Source organism: Thunnus albacares, chromosome 16 (genome assembly GCF_914725855.1).
Source record: "Thunnus albacares chromosome 16, fThuAlb1.1, whole genome shotgun sequence".
NCBI lineage: Eukaryota > Metazoa > Chordata > Actinopteri > Scombriformes > Scombridae > Thunnus > Thunnus albacares.
In genome coordinates, this window is record NC_058121.1 from 25,917,901 (window position 1) to 25,938,816 (window position 20,916).

General features: G+C 41.1%; 1 protein-coding gene across 5 annotated transcripts in view; it reads left to right on the top strand.

Annotated features, from left to right (window-relative positions):
• Positions 1 to 20,916, top strand: part of myt1la (myelin transcription factor 1-like, a) — a 73,671-nt gene that overhangs the window by 30,036 nt on the left and 22,719 nt on the right. For 3 of the 5 annotated variants that reach the window (XM_044377311.1, XM_044377314.1, XM_044377313.1), the window contains exons 6-12: positions 4,713 to 5,251; positions 7,244 to 7,874; positions 8,689 to 9,104; positions 11,626 to 11,760; positions 14,863 to 14,953; positions 18,410 to 18,520; positions 20,177 to 20,397. In XM_044377311.1, coding sequence (XP_044233246.1) covers positions 4,713 to 5,251; positions 7,244 to 7,874; positions 8,689 to 9,104; positions 11,626 to 11,760; positions 14,863 to 14,953; positions 18,410 to 18,520; positions 20,177 to 20,397 — 2,144 coding nt within the window. The remainder of the gene's footprint in view (positions 1 to 4,712; positions 5,252 to 7,243; positions 7,875 to 8,688; positions 9,105 to 11,625; positions 11,761 to 14,862; positions 14,954 to 18,409; positions 18,521 to 20,176; positions 20,398 to 20,916) is intronic. The other 2 variants (XM_044377312.1, XM_044377315.1) reach the window with 1 other exon arrangement.

Sequence of the window (20,916 nt, forward strand, 5' to 3'; positions counted from 1 at the left end):
CCTCACTGCCACCACCCAGTCTCTTATACATTCCCCGTCTAAACTCCCCCCAACCCCCCCCCACCCATCCTGCCACTGTTGGCGCTAAAGCGTTGCCACGGTGATGTCGTTGTGTGGCGTTGCCGGGGGCAATGATCCCACCTAACCACACATACCTAGATGTAATTATCACACTGCAGCTGATATTCCTGTCGCCTGTATCACTCTCTTCTTTGACACACAGTATTCACAGTTTCTTTTTAATGCGATAATATTAAAGTAACTTTTTAATCTAAATCATTTTTTGGCAAATTAAATCCAGCAGTAATTAAGCTAATATTCATTAATAAAAAATGGATACTTTAATAGAGATAGGAAAACAAAACTTCAGATTGATGTCTCGCTTTAGTGGTCGACTTTGCACCACAGCTGCAGAACAAACCTGTTTCTGACAGCAGCTGACAGGTGTTAAACAGGCGTCAAACAAAGTTCTGGTCTAAATTAATACTCAAGGTATATTAAACTGCAGGTAACCGTAGCAACAGTACTGATGCTTCTGGCTCTGACAGCTGTTAAGTGACTGGTGAAACTGACCTAATCATTGGTTAAACTAACAACAGACACACTTTGAAACACAAAAGATGATTTAAACACCGTCTCTCTTTGTTCGTTTGGTGTATGAACATGGTATAAGAGACAATAATGGACTCCTACGCAAAAAAGACACTAATTTGTATTTGGATTTTGAAATCTGATGCATTTAAAAACACATTTTTTTTCATCTTATCCATAATTTTGATGCACTTTTTAAGGTCTGTCAATATGAGAACTATAAGCTGATCATGTTTCAGATGTTTAATGACAGTGAAGATTGATTTATCACCACAGATGATGGTTTACATGGTTACATGTGGCGAATATGAGGCTTCTGCACATGTGCTCAGTTCCACAATATCCACAACATTTATGAAACAGGACGATGAGTTTGCACAACTTTATAAATCTGATGAAAATAATGCATATTTCTGTCTTTGTGCCGACACATATTTAAAGAAGAACGCCACTGATTTTACACATCAAAGTGTATTTTCAGGTGTTTATGTATTATGAAACAAGTTAAATGTGAAAATCTGTTAAATTGACTCAAGTGATGTCACTTGAGTCAGCGTCGGTTCGGGCTGAAGACTCTGTAGCTGCTCCTCATCTCTGCTGGAGGCTAGCAGCTCCACGCTACATTAGCCGCAACTAGCATAACACATCCAAATCTGTACAGTTGAGTGAATCACGTTGTTGAGTTGCACCATGGGTAACGTAGGCGCCAGGTTTTTGCAAGGAAGAAAGAATAAAAAACAGATGATACCTCTGGTTCTGCTGCACTGATTTTGATGCTTTTTTTAAAAAAAAAATTGACAATTTTATAGGAATGAAATGCTAAATCGATAGACTTGTTTTAAAATCATGAGTTTTCTGGCCCCAGGTGTCCAAATTAAGATAGGTGGATATAGTGCCGCTACATAGCCTTGCTGCTAATTTGTCCCCAGTGGCCAACCGTGGTACTGCAACAAAAAATATGTTTGTTTTGTGTGCAATAAGACATTAATGGACTCAGAGGAGGAAAAGCTACAATGTGAAGTGGATCTTGTATATCAGCACACCTAGTGAGTGTATTATTGCTCACATAATGAATACTTGCGTTTCATCTGATCCTCATTAGAGTCATTTCAGGTCAAGGTCTTACACAAAGACAACCAATAAATGATGATCAATCATAATTTCAACCAGTAATCAATCACAGTGCATCACATCAGACTGCAGCAGATCAGCTCAGTGAGAGGAGGAAATATGATGAGAGACCAGTCATTCAAACCCCTCCTCTCTCCCTCTCTCTCTCTCTTCCTCAACATAATTACCATGCATAGTCTCTCGCCCTTGTCTGCAGCATTCCCTCGTTTCTGATATGTTTTAATTACCACCGGAATTTTAATTGACGGGAGACAGCAAGGTGTCTGAGGTCACACGCGCACGCACACACACACACATATATATATATATATATACAGGCAAGCTGGCAGCCTGACAGCCAATAAGGTAAAACATAGAGGGATCATTTAAGGGGAAGTGTGTGTGTGTGTGTGTTATCTGGGAGGAATACACACTGCAGTGTTATATGCTGAATGAAAAGGACTTACTCGCAGTTTCTTTTCTCTCTCCGTCTCCGTTCAAATTTGAATTTAAAAATAGCTTCACTGGCGTTTCCTACAAGTGTTGCCAAACCGTGAACATATTCATGTAATTATATTTTAATTAGATTATAGGGGAATTTTTTTTTACCGAGAAACAGAAAGATCAGTGTTTATACATATGAGTACAATGAGTGAATAAGAATAAAAATAATCCATTTGTGTTCTCATATACATTTTTTTATATATAATATAATATAATAACAACACAAATGCATAGGAACATTATGTACTGGGTGTTTTTAACGTGTGTATGGTTTTAGCGTTGGTGGATCCATGACGACTCCATTTAATTGCAGATTCGCTGAATATGTTTTATCTTTTTTGCATTGTGGTTCAGTTCAGCCTGTCCATCAAAAATAGAGTAAACAGTCTCGTCAAAGTGTCCAATAAAATTACTGGAATATTCCAGGTTCAGCTCTCTGACGTCTATAATAAGCTTAGGAAGGCTGTTCTGGCTCGCCATCTTCCATCTGGTCATGGTTTTAGGGTACCAGTTGTAAGAACCAAAAGGTGTAAATCATCCTTTGTTTTTCTAAACTGGATTCTAACAATGTTTTCGACGTCGGGTGTTATATAATCCTGCTTTGCGAGGAGATTCTTCCCCCCCGGAAGGAAGGTGTAAATTGTTTCTGTTATCTGATTTGGGTTTTTCCTGTATTGTGTGTTTGACTATTTGATTAAAAGGTTTGTTTTTTTTTTCTCGCAGGTTCAGACAAACACACAGTAGTTTTCAATCAGAAAAAAAAGCAACGTCACCTCCCCTAGTTTGCCCTGCAAACACGAAATACACTCTTTCATATGGAAATGGACTAATTGATTTCCTAAAATCCACATTAAAGCCGTGAATAATTGTGCTTGCTGTTTTGGAGCAATTAAAGCAGAATTTTCCCAACAGTTAATGACTATTATGGGATTTGCGTAATTGAGGCCCTGGTTGAATAAGCGCTGTTTTTTTTTTTTTTTTTTTTTTAGAGGCGGATTCTCCTCCTCGACGAGAGCGAGTGGAAATCCACTGCAGTGTCTGAACAGCGGTGGTAGTCACAGCACTTTGACCTTTAACCTTTTACACACAGAGCCATTTCTTCTCATGATGCTCATGGTGCTAAGAGATTGTGTTTTTTAATAACGTTTCTGTGCAGAGAGAGATTTTGCTGTGAGCTAGAAAACATCTCTCAACACTGCAGACGTTACATTCACTTGTTTTTGTGACAACTCAACATGAAACACAAGACCTCCATGTTGTTTTTTTTGCTGTTATAAAGCTCATAAGCTCATATTTCGTCATATATCTTATTTTGAATCATTATTTCAATCTTCACAGTAATCTGCTTTTTTTCTAACTTCTTAATTGTGAACACAAAACAATTACCAATCACAAATAATTCACAAAATAACTGTGAAAACTGTTGTTTACATTATATAATGGTACTTTTTGGCCTTTTTATACATAACGCTGTTGTTTTTTTAATGAATGAATGCAGCATTTATGTCATTTGCTCACTGGTCTGCTTTCACTTGCAATAAGACAACACAAAACAAGTGACATCACACATGGCGTAAATATCTTTAATGCATTTTGTAGAAGCAGAGTTTTCTGGCACAACTTTACCTCCAAGATGCACAGAGAAGAGAAGAAAGTCTAAAAAGGTCAAAACTGCAGCAACATTTGTAGAATATAAAACAACAACAAGCTGAAACAATAAAGTTGTTCTATACACTACAAGTGTTGCTTTAGTTTTGACCTCTAATGCAACCGTTTTGACATTATCGTCATGGTAACGCTCAGGGTATTCTCTCTAGCTAATATTTAACATCAAACGACTAACATTAAAAAGCCTCTTGATGCTACAACTGAACTAGAAGTACCTGCTGACAACAGTAAAAACAGTAATATACATTAATCCCTTGTATACAACCTGCCAAAATAGTGCAACATTAGCAACATTAGCTCAGTGCATAATGTATATAAAGAGAAGAACAGATCGATAATTACAACATCAGAGTCTAACGATCGTACAGAGCAGTTTGCTTGACGTGTTCCTGAAATTATTACGTCGTGATCATGAGAAAAATGAAACATAAAACTGGGCTTCCACACCGAGCAGAGGTTGAACTCAATGTTCATCCATATACGCTGTGATCTTTTGTCAATATCAACTACTTGCTAGTTGGGGAAGGCCAGCCAAGTTCAGCTGATTACGGCTGAGCGTTGGCACGCTCAGACGTGTTCTGGCTCGGTAGGATCAAATGTGAGCAATTTGGCTCGGTTTTCAGGGTGTGAACTGGATTTGGGATGAGAGTCAGCTCCAGTTAGGGGCGGAAAGGGCCAGAAGTTAAGGCCAGCGTCTGCACATGAATCGTGACACAAGCACGTCAAAGCAATTTTTAGTGTTTTGGAAAATATTTATAAAGTTTAAGATGAAATTGCATGAATGATCAAACGAGGAAGATGGCCGCTGATCTTTATATATCTCTTATGTCTCTCCTCAGTGTCTACGGCTGCCCGCTGGCCAAGAAGAGGAAGGCTCTGGAAAAACAGCCGCTGGAGCCGGCTGCCAAGAGGAGGCCCTTCCTCACCTCCTGCCCGGGTGAGGAGGAGGAGGAGGAGGAGGAGGAGGAGGGCGTTGGCTCTTACACCAACTATGATAACGAAGCCATGGAGGTAGGGGAGGAGGGGAAGGAGCAGGGGGAAGTAATAGAAGAAGAGGAGGAAGAAGAAGAGGAAGGGGAGAGAGGAGATGAGGAAGAAGACGGAGACGTCGAGGACGAGTTCTCGGAAGACAACGAGGAGCAAGGGGAAGAGGAGGAGGAGGAGGAGGAAGAGGAAGAAGAGGAGGAGGAGGTAGAGGTGGAGAGGGCCGACGCGACGATGGGAGGAGAGCGGGCCCAGATGGAAGCCGGGATGGACGAGGAGGAGGAGGAAGTGGAAGACGGGGATGGTGATGACGAGGAGGAGCAGGAGGACGAGGTAGAGGAAGACGAGCAAGAGGAGGATGAAGAGGAAGAGGAGGAGCCGAATCGTCAGCAGGGTGAGTTCGCTGTTTCTGCATTTTCTCAGTGTTTTCCATCATTCCATCGTTTTATTTAGCAGATATTAAAATGTTACTCCAGTGATTCAGTCACTTATATTGTAATTACGGCATCATTTTCTTGATTAATCGATGAATCAATTGATCAATTGAAAACGTCAGAAAACATCAACAGTCTAATTTCGGTCAGACAACACTTTACTGCAGTGTTAAAACAAGGAAAATGTTTGAGATTCATGCTTGAAAAACTGGCTGATTATCAAAATAAATGCCAATTATTTTTCTTTCAAAGGACTAATTGATTAATTGATGATCCGTTGCAGCCAATTCACACAGCAGCCACAAGAGGTCACTCTCTAAAGAGGTCAAATTAAGCCCCTTTCCCCCAGTTTAATAGTTTAATTTTCGTGGTTTATTTACAAAACAAGCCCGTGGATGCAAACCCATCTGTCTCACTCATCAGCCTGAAACGGGCTCTCTTCTGATTGGCTGTTTTACTGAGTGACGCACGTCCAGACCAATCACAGGTAACGGATCGTAGCGCACAGAGAGCAGAGGAGAGAAACTAGTACGACTATAAATGGCAGCAAAGCACAGTAGAGACTCACACACTCACATAAATGAGGTAAATAACATAAATAAACATATTTTGTTTCTGTCAGGAGGGGCGGGGGAAACACTGAGTGTACAGTTGTGACATCACAACTTTAAGGAAGTCCAAACGACTCGTTTAAAGACGCAGTTTCTGGATAGTTTCTGAATACGGGCTTTGTGCATTTCTCTGTGGACTGAGCATTTCGATACTTTCACAGAATTAATTTAGCACCTAGACGAGCTTTATAATCAAAAAATAAATGGAAATCTCCCTTTCTACAATATGTCCCCTTTAAATGTAAACATAGGTAATTTTAATTGTTTTAGCAAACTCCTGACAATGTTTTTTTAATGAGGACGATAATTTGACACCAAATATCTTTTGTTATAGGATTGATTCTGTAAGTCCAGTCATGTTTGAACAGAGTCAACATGGAACATTTCCATAAAAGAAACCTTTGTACGAAAGCCAAAAGATAATGACTTAAACAGGCAGGTGAACCCAGCAATGCTACAGATTGCATTTCTGAAAGGGTCTCATATTCAGGCCCTGTTCTGGGTCAAACTGGTGTCTGGTCTTGGTTTGCATGCTGTTCCAGGTCTGCAGTGGGAGAGGAGGAAGTGATGAGAGCTGCTGAGGCGAATCTCTGGTAGACCAGACGCTCTGCGCTCTCCCTCCTGCCACATTTCCCTCAACACCCCCCCCCCCCCCCCCCCCCCCTCCCCCCTTCCTCCTCCTCACACCCCTCGTGTCCTCAATCGCTTCTGACAGCGCTTCACGAATAATCGGGAGAGGAGCTCTGCTGAGTTATTAACTACCACCCTCCCCTCCCCTCCCCGTTTCGCCTCCTCGTCTCGGCGGACGTGTCACATGCGCTCTGCCTCGGCTTCTCCTCCTGAGGATATTTATGGCTCCCGAATCGGAGCACCTCACACGCCTCCCTTTTCAATTTCTCTGCTCTCATTCGCCGTCTCTGTCCCCAAAATCAACAGCGAAGGCTTAGCAGGGAGAGCGGCGCTGCTCTGCACAGCTCTGGGTTGTATGTTTTTTGTGAGTAAACAGTAGATCATAATTGGGCGGGATGCAGCTAATGTATTCAGGAATATATGAGAAGAAACTGGGTTCATCAGTATTGCTGAGTTTATTAGAGGCTTCATTTCCTTTTCATCTTCTGGATTTTGATGCTATAAAACAACAGATAGTTATATTATCTACAAAATGAATCCCTTTCCTCTTTCATTTTTGACCAATTACCTACTGTTTATGTTGTTTATAGTGCAAAATACTGAAACTCTCCAGACTGGTAAAATGATTGTCTGTGATGTGAAATGGGTTTTGTGTTTTGATGCCCAAACGCTGCAAAGCCTGAGAGTTGTTGTTTCTTTCTTTCCTGCCAGCAGAGAACCACTACAAACCCAGTGGACAATCAAAGCTCATTCCAATTCAAAAGGACGACAACAACAACAGCTGCACCATCAGCGCCGGCAACGGCACCGGAGAGGATTACGAGAACTACGACGAGTTGGTCGCCAAGTCGCTTCTCAACCTGGGCAAGATCGCAGAAGACGCCGCCTACCAGGCCATGACCGAGTCCGAGATGAACAGCAACTCTTCCAACAGCGCCGGGGAGGACGAAGACGACGAGGAGGACGACGGCAGCGAGCAAGGCGACAGAAAAGGCGAACTGAGCGTGGACCTGGACAGCGACGTGGTCAGGGAGACGGTGGACTCCCTGAAGCTTCTGGCGCAGGGCCACGGCGCCATGCTACCTGAGGACGGTTACCCGGAAGGCGCCATGGTGGAAGACGGCTGCCACGCCAACGGGCGGCCCGGCGTTGGGGTCAGAGTTCAGGGAGACGAAAGCGAGGAGGAGGTGTGTCTCAGCAGTCTGGAGTGTCTGAGGAATCAGTGCTTTGATCTGGCTCGGAAACTGAGCGAGACGCAGCCGTCCGATCGCCCCGCCCTGCACGCCCTCCATCACCAACAACAAAACCCAATGGACCCGCAGATGGTGCATCACCTGAACAGGTACGAGAGCTCCGTCCTCAGTCCTGACATCATATTTTCTATCCACATTGGTGTCATATTAAAGGTTCAAGTAACTTTATGATTGATTTATGGTCGATCAGAACTGGTCGGAGATCAAATGTGTTTATAATTCTTCCAGAGAGTGAGGAGCTGACTGTCATAGAGAAGGGATGGGGGGATGGTGAGATATATTATTGTTTAAATACAGGGATAACGGTGCATATTTTCAGACAGTCTCTCCTGTACAGTGTTGCACTCGGTCGTTCACACTAAAAGTGACAGAAATAATGAATGAAAAAGGACAGCTAGTGTGAGAAGTTCAAATGCTGGCTTATTTCTCACCTCTGCACAGCTGACCAAACACAACGTGAGGTGAGTGTGAATGTCAGCTTGTCAGTGTTGGAAAGTTACATGAACAGCCCTGCGCAGTCCTCCCTAATTAGCTGTCGGGAAGGTGTGTGTGTGTGTGGGGAGGGGGGGAGGGGGGGGGGAGGAGGAGGGGGTTTGGACCATCTGACAAGCATGTCTGATGGCCCCTTATAGATTATCAGCTTCAGTGTAGCGCAAAGTGTCATTGACAGCGTTTGCAGACAGCACACTAAATGGCGGAACTGCTGCTTTTACAACCTGCAGAACTGCACCAAACTTCACTCTGTTAGTGATTGAGTAGATCCTCCAAACTGTTATTTCTCCAGGCGCCAAGAACTGATTTGAACATTTGCAAATTGCCGGACAACCTCGACTCAGCAGCCACAGTTTTCCAGTTATTTTTGCCAGCTATTGGTGGTCATTTCTTATCGTACTTACCTCCCAGGTATGACAGCTGCCTGCAGGGTATGCCAGATGAGCCCAGGTGCCTGGAGCGCAGCTACTCCGACATGGCGAACTTGATGAAACTAGAGGAGCAGCTGAGTCCGGCGTCCAGAGGTTATCCGACCAGCTGCAGCCAAGAAGGCGACGAAGACACGACATCGGTGGCCTCCGACCGCTCGGACGAGACCTTCGACATGGCCAAGGGAAACCTGTCGCTGCTTGAGAAGGCCATCGCCCTGGAATCAGAGAGGGCTAAGGTCATGAGGGACCGGATGGCCTCGGAGCATACGATGCCCCGGCGGGATCACCATCATCATCGCGGCCACGGCGAACATAACCCGAGGCTGAGCACCACCGCCGAAGAGCGCAAGTCCAGAATGCATCACGACGGGTTGAAGAGGGCGTACTACCCTAAAGGTAGGCAGCAAAAAACCCCACATACTGACCCTCACTGTGTCTTTATCGGTCTGTGTTCAGCAGCAGGTTGAAGTTTTACACTTATACTGTACGTTTATTCAAATTAAAACTCTGGAAAATCCTCTCTAACATCAACTTAAAGTCTTTCCTGCGTCGTCTCTGATGGAAGTTTACATTTTTCAGTCGCCTCTCGCTGCCGTTTTGAGCGGCACATGTGTGATGTTATGAAATACATTTAATCTTATCTGTAATCTGTTTCTTCATCCACGTGGTCCTACGCTCAGATGTTTCACATCTACAAAAGAAAAACTGGGAGTCTGGGAGGTTTTTTTTTTTCATGCCAGGACTATTTTTACCACGTCGGCTGGTCTTCCAGAGGCAAATTTACTTCAGTCAGTCAGTCCTCTGTAGCTCTACACATCAATAAGTGTTCACAGCACCTGAACAAAATCATTTTCTTGTAAGATTAGCAGCAAAACTTACACATCTTGGTAATAAATTAGCTATAAAACTGTATCTTCACAGAATAGTTCACACGGTAGACGATAAAAACATGTTTATTCTCTACAACAAAACAACCTGAAGACTGAACTGTATTCACAAAGTCATCATCTGATTATGTTTCCTCTACAAATTCTGTCAAATTCACATCACCCCCTTTGCATCATATTTGACCTGAATCAGCTCTTGCTTCAATAATTTGACACCTGGTCAGCAGGGAGGAAGTTTATCTTTTCTGCTTGACTTATTATAACCCTCAATACTGCAGCAGCCGGAGGCTATCGGTACTGTAGCAGGGAAAAAAAACACATAACTGTAACCTAAATATCCATCTTTGTACTTCCTTATTTGAACATTTCAGTGCACATTGCTGGGTTGAATGAGTTTTCTGACCCCTGGGCTCTTAAAACCTGTTAAAACCCCATTGTGTTACTGTAGAAATGCTGTACATGGCCGCCAATGAGATAATGGCCACTCATTTTCTGCATTCAGGACCAACACAGTTTTTTTTTTTTTTTTTGCAGATGCATGGTTTTCTACTGACAGCAGCTTATGTTGTTAAAATAGGCCGGTGTGGGAACATCAGACGGCTCGCTTGTCAGGCATGAGTAATGGCAATCTGCACGGCCCGTTAGGAGAGCAAATCTCATCTGTGGGACGCTATCTGCGGCCTATTTCTCTAAATCCAGTCAAATACAACCCCACCACCGCTGGGAGGGAGCCGGCTCTATGCAGTTATCAGCCTCACAACACACTCAGATGGGCCTCAGACTGCTTCATTAGCACAGAGGATGCCTTTGATAGCCCACAGGAAGTTTTTTATTAGTCCACGGGAAAGTTTTCATTATGATGCATCTGAATCTGACCAAGGACAGTATACTTGGGCCAATTCCAGGTGTCAGTTGACTGTTCGCCAAACCCTTCCCGCAAAACTGGGATTGTCCAATCATAGCATAGCAACCGTAACTAGCCACGGCTGTCAGTCTTTGGATTGCTCAACATGTTGAAGTGGTCTGGATGTGGCTGTAGTAAGAGTGATGTTTACTGCAGTATTTAGAGTTTGGAGGGTGGTATAAGGCAAGGCAATTAATCGTTTTGAGTCATTTTTTAAGATAATTTTCTTTATTTTCTGGTTTCTTCAGTCTTCTTTGATAATAAACTGAATATCTTTGGGTTGTGGACTGTTGGTCGGGACAAAAGAATCATTAACTGGTGAGGATACTGACCTTTCTCTCTAAGATATGCAGCTGTAGCGTAGGGCTGACTAATGATTAATTTTGTGTATAAAATGTCTGAAAATAGTGAAAATGCCTGTTATGATTTTGCAGAGTACAAAGTTACATTTTTAAATGTCTTACTTTGTCTTTTATTTTGTCTTCAACAGTCCAAAACAAACCAAAAAAAAAAAGTTACTAAGTTAACTGTCATGTGTGACAAAGAAAACCATAAAATCATCACATTTGAGAATCTAAAAACAACATTTTTTCTGGCCTATTTGCCTAAAAAGTGACTAAAATGATTATCCTTGTACAGGTTTCTCATTTTAAAACAATAAGAAAAAACAAGCTGGAGACAGATTTTTTCACAAATCAGATCGTTTTAGTGTTAATTAGCAAGCCACTAATCTCCTGGTCATTTCAGATGACAAGATTTACTGTCGCCGGCTAGAAATGAGAAGCTGCTTTTGCTCACTTAAGTGCGAAGTCAAAGACCCATTGTTTGAAAAATTAAAGCAGATTTAAAGTGGTAAATCTGCTGCCATTATAAGAATGGAAAGCTGAGAGGCATAGCAACAGTAGCCAGCTGACAGCGTGCTGCTAATTGGTGCTGATTCTCAGCCCAAATTGACCCAAGTCTGAACCCCGAAAATCAAGCTGAATCTGGCAGACACACATAGTCAGATCTGGCCCACATCTGGTCCCCTGGTGCCAGAAAACATCTGATTGTGTCGACACTCAGCTGCTGTTGACCTGTTGTTTCATCATCATCACCTCCCTCTCATCTCCTCCGTCCTTTCCAGATTCCTCCAGGGGCGAGAAGAAGGAGAGCAAGTGTCCGACGCCAGGCTGCGACGGGACAGGTCACGTGACGGGTCTGTACCCGCACCACCGCAGCCTGTCCGGGTGTCCTCACAAAGACCGAGTCCCGCCTGAGAGTAGGTCTCTCTGCCTGGATGTTATGCTGCACTTAAAAAAAAAAACACACCTAGCTTTGAAAAAACTCAAAAAAATAAATAACAGTCTGACAAGTCATTTTGGCAGTTTGATGTTGTAGATTGTAGTTTAATTATATGAGCATTTCTTAGAAGTGGAGCTGCTTTGGAGGCAGAAATAATCTAATTGTTTGAGTTCAACCTCAGAGCTAAGCTAACTAGCAATGTTAGCTAAATAGCATAAATAGCAAAGAGGGAACTCTGGCGTAAGATTTACAATAAACAATGTATAAATAACATAAATAATAAATAATTCAGCAGTGTAGCTAAAGTTTATACTGATAACATACGGCTTGTAAGACTAGTTTGAACTTTCAGGGTTAACTAGGCTAGCAAGGCTAACGTAGGATGGCTAGTTTGCATTATTTTTCTTACGGTAGTGGTGGCCATAAATTGTTTCCCTTCTTTCATTTGTTATTTTTGGGCTAAATGAAGCTCATTGTGTCTCATAATGATGAGAATTTTGCACCTTTCACATCAGTTTCCTAGATGTAGTTCTGAGTTGGAGATATATTGGAATATTTTTAGCTATGATATCTCCCATTTGGCAAAAACAAGCACAGAAGTGTCGAACAATGTCTATGAAACCACCGCAGCTGGAGAAATAAAATCAAATAATAGCTCCAAGGCAGTAAATTCAGCTAATTAAAAGGAGCTGAAAACTGTTTGTTTGCAATTTAAGGGTGTGAACACCCCCAAGACGAAATAACGGGAGGTTTCTCTATTCTTCCCATTATGGCAATAAAATTATTTCTGCCTCTGTGTAATCTTTGTAGCTCCAAAGACATAATTAATTAATCTTTTATTTCTCTGTAAAAAAAAAAAAAAGAAGAAAGAAATTAAAATTTGTCTACAAGTTATTATCACTCACTTCATGACCATAAATTCTTACTGTAATTTGTTTATTTACTGGTCAGGTCGTGATAATGTCACCTGATTTCAGAAAATGAATGAATGAATGAATTAATACTGACTTCAAATGACTTGTTGGATGGATTGTGTGGCAGTGAAAGTTGGACAGTGTTGGGCATGTTAGCTGTCCACCATCATGCATCTGTCCTGCATGACTCTACATTTGTGTTTTTGGTGTGTTGGAAGTGTTTTATAGACATAGTGGGTTTGACTTGGTTAGAACAGGTGGAGCTGAAGCCTGACTGCTCAATTATAAATTCATTTGCAGTGTTGTAAATTACAATTAGAAGAACAGACGATTGGTAGTTGTGACGTCTTTTTTTTGAGCCATCGGAGGAGCAAAGTTCAAGACAAGCACTGATTGCTGAACTTTGAAACCAGATTTTTAACTAGTTTCACTTCTTTCTAGTACAAAATAACTTGTTATGAGACATAATCTTGAACTTTTTATCTACTGAAAGTACAGAAGTGTTGAAGTGAATAGTTTGTTGTTTCTGCTAAGAGTTTATTCTATGGAAGCTGTTAAAAGTTATGTTTACTGTGGCACCAGAGAGGTTTGGTGGGTTTTTTTTTTATTTGCTTTAGTTTTTGTGTCCTCCTTTTCTTTATTTTCTTTCTCCTCATCACGCTTGCCTGATGTCTGGTTTTAGTGTCTGTGTTGCTGATGTTACGTGAACAGCATGAAGAATCAGTTTAATTCACCCGCTGGCTGTGAAAACTCACGAAACAACCTGCATGAGAACACCTCCGAACATGCTGCTTTAATCACGTACACTAAACTCACAGGTATTATGTGATTTCAAATTAGATAAAGTGAATTCACCTTGGTGGGGCAATCTGGGCTTTGTACATACAAATTGTAAGAATATAAAGTAGAACAGATTTGAATACAAATTAAAAAATACTGCAAATAGTAATAGTGTCAATATATGGTGTATAACTGAAAATATAAAAGAAAAATAATAAGTTATGTATTCTTCAGGCTCACGGTGACCGCTCTGCAGAATTGCTGCATTTTAGCCAAGACTCAGTTTTGTCCAATTAATTTCAAGAGACTCTTCTATTTTCAAGTGTAAAAAAAATGATAAACTATAATTGAGTTTATGGTAATAAAGATAATGTTTTCCAAAAGTTTAAATGAAGTTTCACAATTTTACAAAACACATCCAGTCCTAATTATTCCAGGGTTTTTTTTTATTGCAGTTGGAACAGAATGCACTGATGAAAAACATTTTGACAAAATTATGCATTATGACGTTGCAGAGTGCATGTGACATGAAAACATATGCACTAAAATATGCAATATTATGCAGTCTGCAATACCAGGAAAATATGAAAAATAAAAATATACATGCAGACAGTATAAAGGAATTTCATGTGTATACAGACGTGCATGTAAAAGCTTTTTCAACTTGTAAATACATTAATATTACACTGTAAATTAATATAACCTATAAACAGATATTTGGTATACATAAGCTTAGCTCTAACACAATATTTAGTCATTCTGATGCAAAATCATAATCCACCGTATGTTTATCTTCCCACACGTTGTTCCTTTTCCATCTGCAGAGTCATCAGTAGATTTTTAACATCGCATGACAAACTTTAGCTTCCGGTACATCTTCATCTCATGAAATTTCATGAAATGAGCACAGTGATCAAAATGCAAATAAGAATTGTAGATTCCCCAGCAGGAAGGGATTACACGGAGCAGACGCCGTAGAAACAGAAAGCAGTTGTGATTGAACGTCGAGGTGCGTGGTGATCGAGGAAAGACATTTACTTCCAACTTCGACAAATTACCTGCAACTTTTGACAAAAACTTTGATGTTTTCTTTCATTATCTTAAACCAAAAACCTGCAAGGTGCCTTAAAGTGAAAATGTTGCTAATTTACAAAACAAATTTTCATTACATTGTTTGCAGGTGTTTACTTCCTGCTGTTGATACATAATCCTCTCATAGCGCTGAATATATTTTGTCTTCGTGCTCATTTTGTGAAATTTTTTTGTTGTGGTGTCAGTCGTGCAGCTGTAATCTGTGCATGCCTAACCGTCGTAGCTGAACGCCCGGTAACTCCTGTCTCCTCCTAACCCTCGCTGTCTTTCTCACCTTTCCTGTCTGTCAAAAGTCCTTGCCATGTATGAAAATGTTTTAAAGTGCCCTACTCCTGGCTGTTCTGGACGGGGTCATGTCAATAGCAACAGGAACTCTCATCGCAGGTGAGTGAGCGGCCTCGAGCCGGGCCGCTAACAGCTGCATAACACCGCCGACATGTGAATGTGGCTGATTTACAGGACAGATACTGTACGTCTGTGTGTTGTTTATGGAAGAAGTTTGAGATCAAACTGATTAATGAAGTGAAGCTTCACTTTCCCAGTTTTTAGTTTTCCATGTTGGCTTTTAGCCACATCTCCAGAGGCAGAACATCATGTACACAAATTTAAAAAAAAAAGTTGACTCAAGTTTACTTTGTGGGATAACTTGACGTGACTCATCCCCCTCTCAGAACTTCTGAGCATTTGTGGAGAAAGAAATGTTGCGCTTCCCATTAACAATTAAACATCAAAGAGCTGTTTTTAAGTCTTTTTGGAGAAATCCAAGTCAAGTCATTAAAGACAAGTCTTATTCATGCAGGTTTTTCAGGTCTAAACACTCACCATTGAACTGACATTTGAACAATTTTTCTGTCTCAGCTGTTAATAATGTTTTTAGGCAAAATCTTTCAATAACAATTTAATATTTTTCACCAGATTTCACCAGAAACTTTAGAAATACTTTTTATTTGTCTTCAGTCGAGTTTCACAGCGCTGATGCATCAAATCTTTGGATAGTTCAGGTGAAAGTTGAGATTTCTAAGTAGCAATCAGAGGCAAAAATTGCACCCTGGATTGTGATTTGTTGTTTTACAAAAAAAACATAAATCATATGTGAAATCCTTGTTTGTTAGGTGTTTTTTTTTTTTTTTTTTACCAGTATTGCAGTTTTCATCCCAAAGATTTACCAACATTTTTAGAGAAAAACAGACACATTTTCTTTCTTAGAAACTTCAATTTTTTTTTACCATCATAGTGCAAAAATGCTGGAACATTTTCAGGTTTAGATGCATGTGGGGGGGAAAGGGGCTTAAATTAAAATTTTGGCTTGTTTGAGCTGAAAATGTGTCTGCGTCACATCAGCAGTTCAGCTGTTTAACAGACAGAGAAGAGAATCACAAATACACACACACACACACACACACACACACACACACACACCAACATGCATATTTTTGAATTATGTAAAGTGATTAGGATTCACACTCGTTTTCTCACACAGCCTGAGATCCCAGACATACACACTGTTGTATGCACAGTTTTACTGGAACACATATTCGCACATCCACACACACACGCGCACACACACTTACAGTCAGACACTTACAAATTAGCTCACAGACAGCAGCACACGTGCGCTGGCAGACAGAGAAGCACGCATGCACGCACACGCACACACACACACGCACACACACATACACACACTCAGACGTGGCTGCAGGGTGTGTTATGTAGCACAGCTCCGTTGGGAGAGGAAACAAAGCACTAGCTAGCTAGCTTTAGCTACTGTTAGCTTCCAGCTCACATAGCTTTCATGTCTGGCAGTCGCCATGGAAACGCCTTCATAGCTGAAGCAGCAGCAGCCGCCGTGCTGATCTGTCACACATTTTTTTAGACACTCTTATCATCCTTTAAATGTGTGCGCACTGCATGTGTGTTGGTAACAATATTTCATTCCTGCATGTATGAAGTAACGAGGAATTGCTCGGAGTGACAGACAGAGGAACAAGAAGGATGTTTTAGTTCTGAATACAAACTGCTCCCACTATTACTACTCTTTACACCAGGAACAAGATGTCAACAACTCATACACTTGCAAATAACCATCCTTCCCATCTACACTGACTTTTCTTAGAAATTTAGATGCTGACTAAATGCACTGCAGCTGGCATTTTTTCCCTTTTTCTGTCCACTTTTTTTTAGCTTTTATATATATTTTATATTGTAGGCTCAAACCTTGTGCATCCTTGTTCTCCCCACCAAACTCAGCATAGCAGTGAGTGGGGAGCGACCATAATATCCCCCTCTATGAACAAGAGCAGCGGAGGAAGCAATAGCAGAAAGTAACAGCCGAACAAAGCAATAAAATTAGTTTAATAAAAATTTAGATGTTAATGTCTATTAGTGCTCATCCTTGGGAGTTTGTGTGAAGCAATACTTTTGTTAAATGGAGGTGTTTGTGGGGCATGAGAGTACAAACACGAAATCACTCAAGAAAACAAACAGTGTTGGTGTCGGACTCCCCTCATAGCTTCTAACCAGTAAACCAGTAAACCAGTGCCTAACATGTTAGTAAGATGGTATTTCAAACAGTACGGTCAGTAAACCTGCAAACCAAACAGTAATTAGTTAATAAGTGGTCTGTAAGTGAGCAACTGGTAAAGGGTCACTGAACCAGTGAGTACCCAGTCTGAGAACAGGTAAATCAGTCAGTAGTTTGCAGGTCAGTAAACATGTCCATTTATAAAACAGTCAGTCAACTCACTCAATCAAACAAGCAGACCATTTAGTCAACAAACCAGTCAAACCATCACTTAACCAGTAAACCAGTTAAACCATCAGTCTTTAAAAGTCAATCAGGTGGTAAACAACTCAAACCCTCTGTTAGTGCACCAGTCAAACCCCCAGTCTGTACATCGATCAGTTTGTAAACCAGTCAGTAAGACAATATATCAATTAGCAACCAGTTATTCTAGAAACCTGCAAACCAAACAGTAAGCAGTCATTCAGAAGTCTGTTATTGAGCAGTTGGTAAACCAGTGAGTATACAGCTAGTCAGAGAGCTAGTAAACCAGTCAGTTGGTAAATTAGTCAGTTATAAAGCAGTCTTACACTCAACAACTAACAACCCAGTCTCTTAGCCAGTTAGTTAGCTAATAAACCCATCAGACCATCAGTCTGTAAATAAACCAGTAAATGAGTTACACCAGTCTTTAAAAGTCGATCCGTTGGTCCCCCAGTCACTCAATAAACCAGTCAAACATCTAGTCACTCAACCAGTTATGTAGTCAGTAAACCAGGCAAACCATCACTCAGTAAACCAGTCAAACCCTCAGCTTGTGAGTTAACCAGTGAACCAGTTAAACCATCTGTCTTTGAAAGCCAGTCAGTCAGTAAACCAGTCAAACGTCCAGTCTCTTAACCAGTTAGGTAGCCAGTAAACCAGGCAAACCATCACTCAGTAAGCCAGTCAAACCCTCAGCTTGCGAGTTAACCAGTGAACCAATTAAACCATTTGTCTTTAAAAGCCAGTCAGCTAGTAAACCAGTCAAACCATCATCATGTAAACCAGTCAGTTTGCCAGTAAACCAATTAAACCATCTTTCTTTAAAAGTCAGTCAGTAAACCAGTCAAACCATCAGTTAGTAAACCAGTCATGCAGTCATCATAAAGTAGGCCACTTTAAATCCATAATTCATTCTGAACTGCTGCGACTGACAGCTGATCCGCTCTTCACTCAGGGCCAGATGCTGTGTGTGTGTGTGCGCGTCACTGTGTGTGTGTGTGTGTGTGTGTGTGTGTGTGTGTGTGTGTCCAGTGTGTAACCAGGCTGTGTGCTGTCTCTCCTCCTCCCTCTCCCAGTCTGTCCGGCTGTCCCATTGCTGCCGCAGAGAAGATGGCGAAGGTCCACGAGAAGAGCCACACGACTGACAGCGGCAGTAAGACCAATCAGACGTCAGATCGTGTACTCAGGTAACGCCCCCGCAGGGTTACACACAGTCAGACCGACGATAGAATAACCTGGACCTCTCATTTTATATATTTGCACAGTCGATCAATACGTCACTGATTATCTATGTGATCATTGTTATTGATTTTATTGTTGTTGTTGTTACTAACAGTAAGACTGATTTTATTCTCTTGGCTTCTATTGTTCCATAATGATCTAAATGTCTCACAAGCTTTTCTACCATGATAAGAAGAAACCCAGAAATTAACAAAATTATCTTTAATGAATATGTTATATCATGCAGTTTAACTGCTAATTGATACATGTTAATTAGGGATGCTGAATGGTGCTAAGCATGTATCATAAAAACTGTGCCTCGTCTTATTCATTGCTATCATTGGTTTGAGAAACAGCTGTAGATTATATTTATTGTTGTTACTTAAATCTGGGATGCTGAATGGTGCACATGACACAAACTTTCATGAACTGGGGATCCTGAATAGTAGTCAAACAGCCCAGCCTTGGACAATGTTCTATAAGACAAACATGCTTTGGGAAATGTCTTTAGATTCTGTTTTTGTGTGTCTCTTAAATCAAGGATGCAAAATAGTGCTTTACGTCTTGACGTACTGTGAATGCTCAGATGGTGTAGTGGAAATTGTAGCTTTCTTCAACAAGGGATGCCAATAAATAACTAGCATAAAAACACAATATACTATTGTTGTCTCCTAAGATTTGGAACCAGATTTTGATGTTTTTTGAATATGTTTCTATCTTACAACTTAACATCTTATTGTTGTATATGAAAAGAGGGATGCTAAATGGTGCATTGAAATTTAAGCATTACTTTTAACACAGCACCTGCCTCATCTTGTTCATCGCATTTGTGTGTTGTGTTTGGGAAACAGCTGTAGATTGTATATACCCATGTAACTTAAATCAGGGATGGTAAATGGTGCAGTGGAATCCCCACACTTCCTGCCACAGATAACCTAATATGAACGATAATAAACTGGGAATTCTGAACAGTGCAGTAAAAGTAACAGCCAGGCCTTGAATGTTCCACAAAAAGGTGAAAGATTTGGGAATAGATCCCATTTTGTGTCTCTTAAGCCAAGGATGCCGAACAGTGCAGTGTCTTCTCTTTTTGGATTGTCTGGGAAGCCAAAATGCATTCTGAACAGATTTCAGTCACACGTAAAGCTAGCACAGGTATGTTCAGTTCAGGTACGAATGCTAACTGGTTCAGTGAAATAAATAAGGGATGGCAAATTGCCCGGAAGCCCTGCTCTTGTTGGTTGACTTCAACGATTTGGAACCCAGTTTTGATTACTTTTACATATAATCACATAAAGCAGGGATGCCAAATGATGCAGTCAAATGAGCAGCATGCGGACATTCCACTCCTGCACTACCTGGTTGTCTTCTGAGCCAGAGTGTTTTTTTGTCACGCAGGTAACCCTCTGATAGTCAATGTTGGATGCCGAATGGTGCAGTCATATTTCCAGCATACACTATGAACACAGTGTTTACCTTGTCATGTTCAATGTCACCTTGGCTGTGGGAAACATCTCAAATATTTTTTAATCAACCTTTGTTGCTTAAATCAGGGATGCTGAATGGTACAGTGAAATCCCCATACACCAACCCAGTCTCTTTTGCCTCTGGTTACCTTTCAGGCCGATGTGTTTCGTTAAGCAGCTGGAGATCCCTCAGTGTGGCTACAAGAACAACGTTCCCACCAGCACGCCGCGGTCCAACCTGGCCAAGGAGCTGGAGAAATACTCCAAGACCAGCTATGACTACAGCGGCTACGATGGCCAGCATGGCGGTTACGGAAAGAGAGGCCCAACAACCAAGTCCCACCACGGGCGAGACACCTCCCCGAAGGGATACGACGGTAAGAAAAACAAACGCAGACATCACGGTTCATTCTTGATCTGACTTTAGAGTGTTCCTGAGGAAAATCCTGCACTGCACCCCTGCTTTATGTTGCATTTATGTCCCATTGGAGAAAGATGCTCTAATCTAGAGCTCTAATAGTCAATCAACAGAAAATTAATCTGCAAATATTTTGATAATGGAGTCATTGTTTCAGTCAAGAAAAAATGCGAAAGTTCTTTGATTCCAGCTTCTCAAATGTGAATATTTTCTGGTTTCTATGACAACAAACTGAATATCTTTGGGTTGTGGACTATTGGTTGAGTCAAAACAAGACATCTGAGGTTGCATCTTGTGCTGACATGACATTTTTCACCATTTTCTGATTTTAAAGACCAAAGAACTAATTGAGTAATCGAGAAAATAATCAACGGATTAAATGATAATGAAAATAATCATTAAGAGCAGCCTTACTCTAATCAATATTTCTATATTAACAATGAATCAAATGACTCTGTGTAATGTGAAAAGTGTCTCG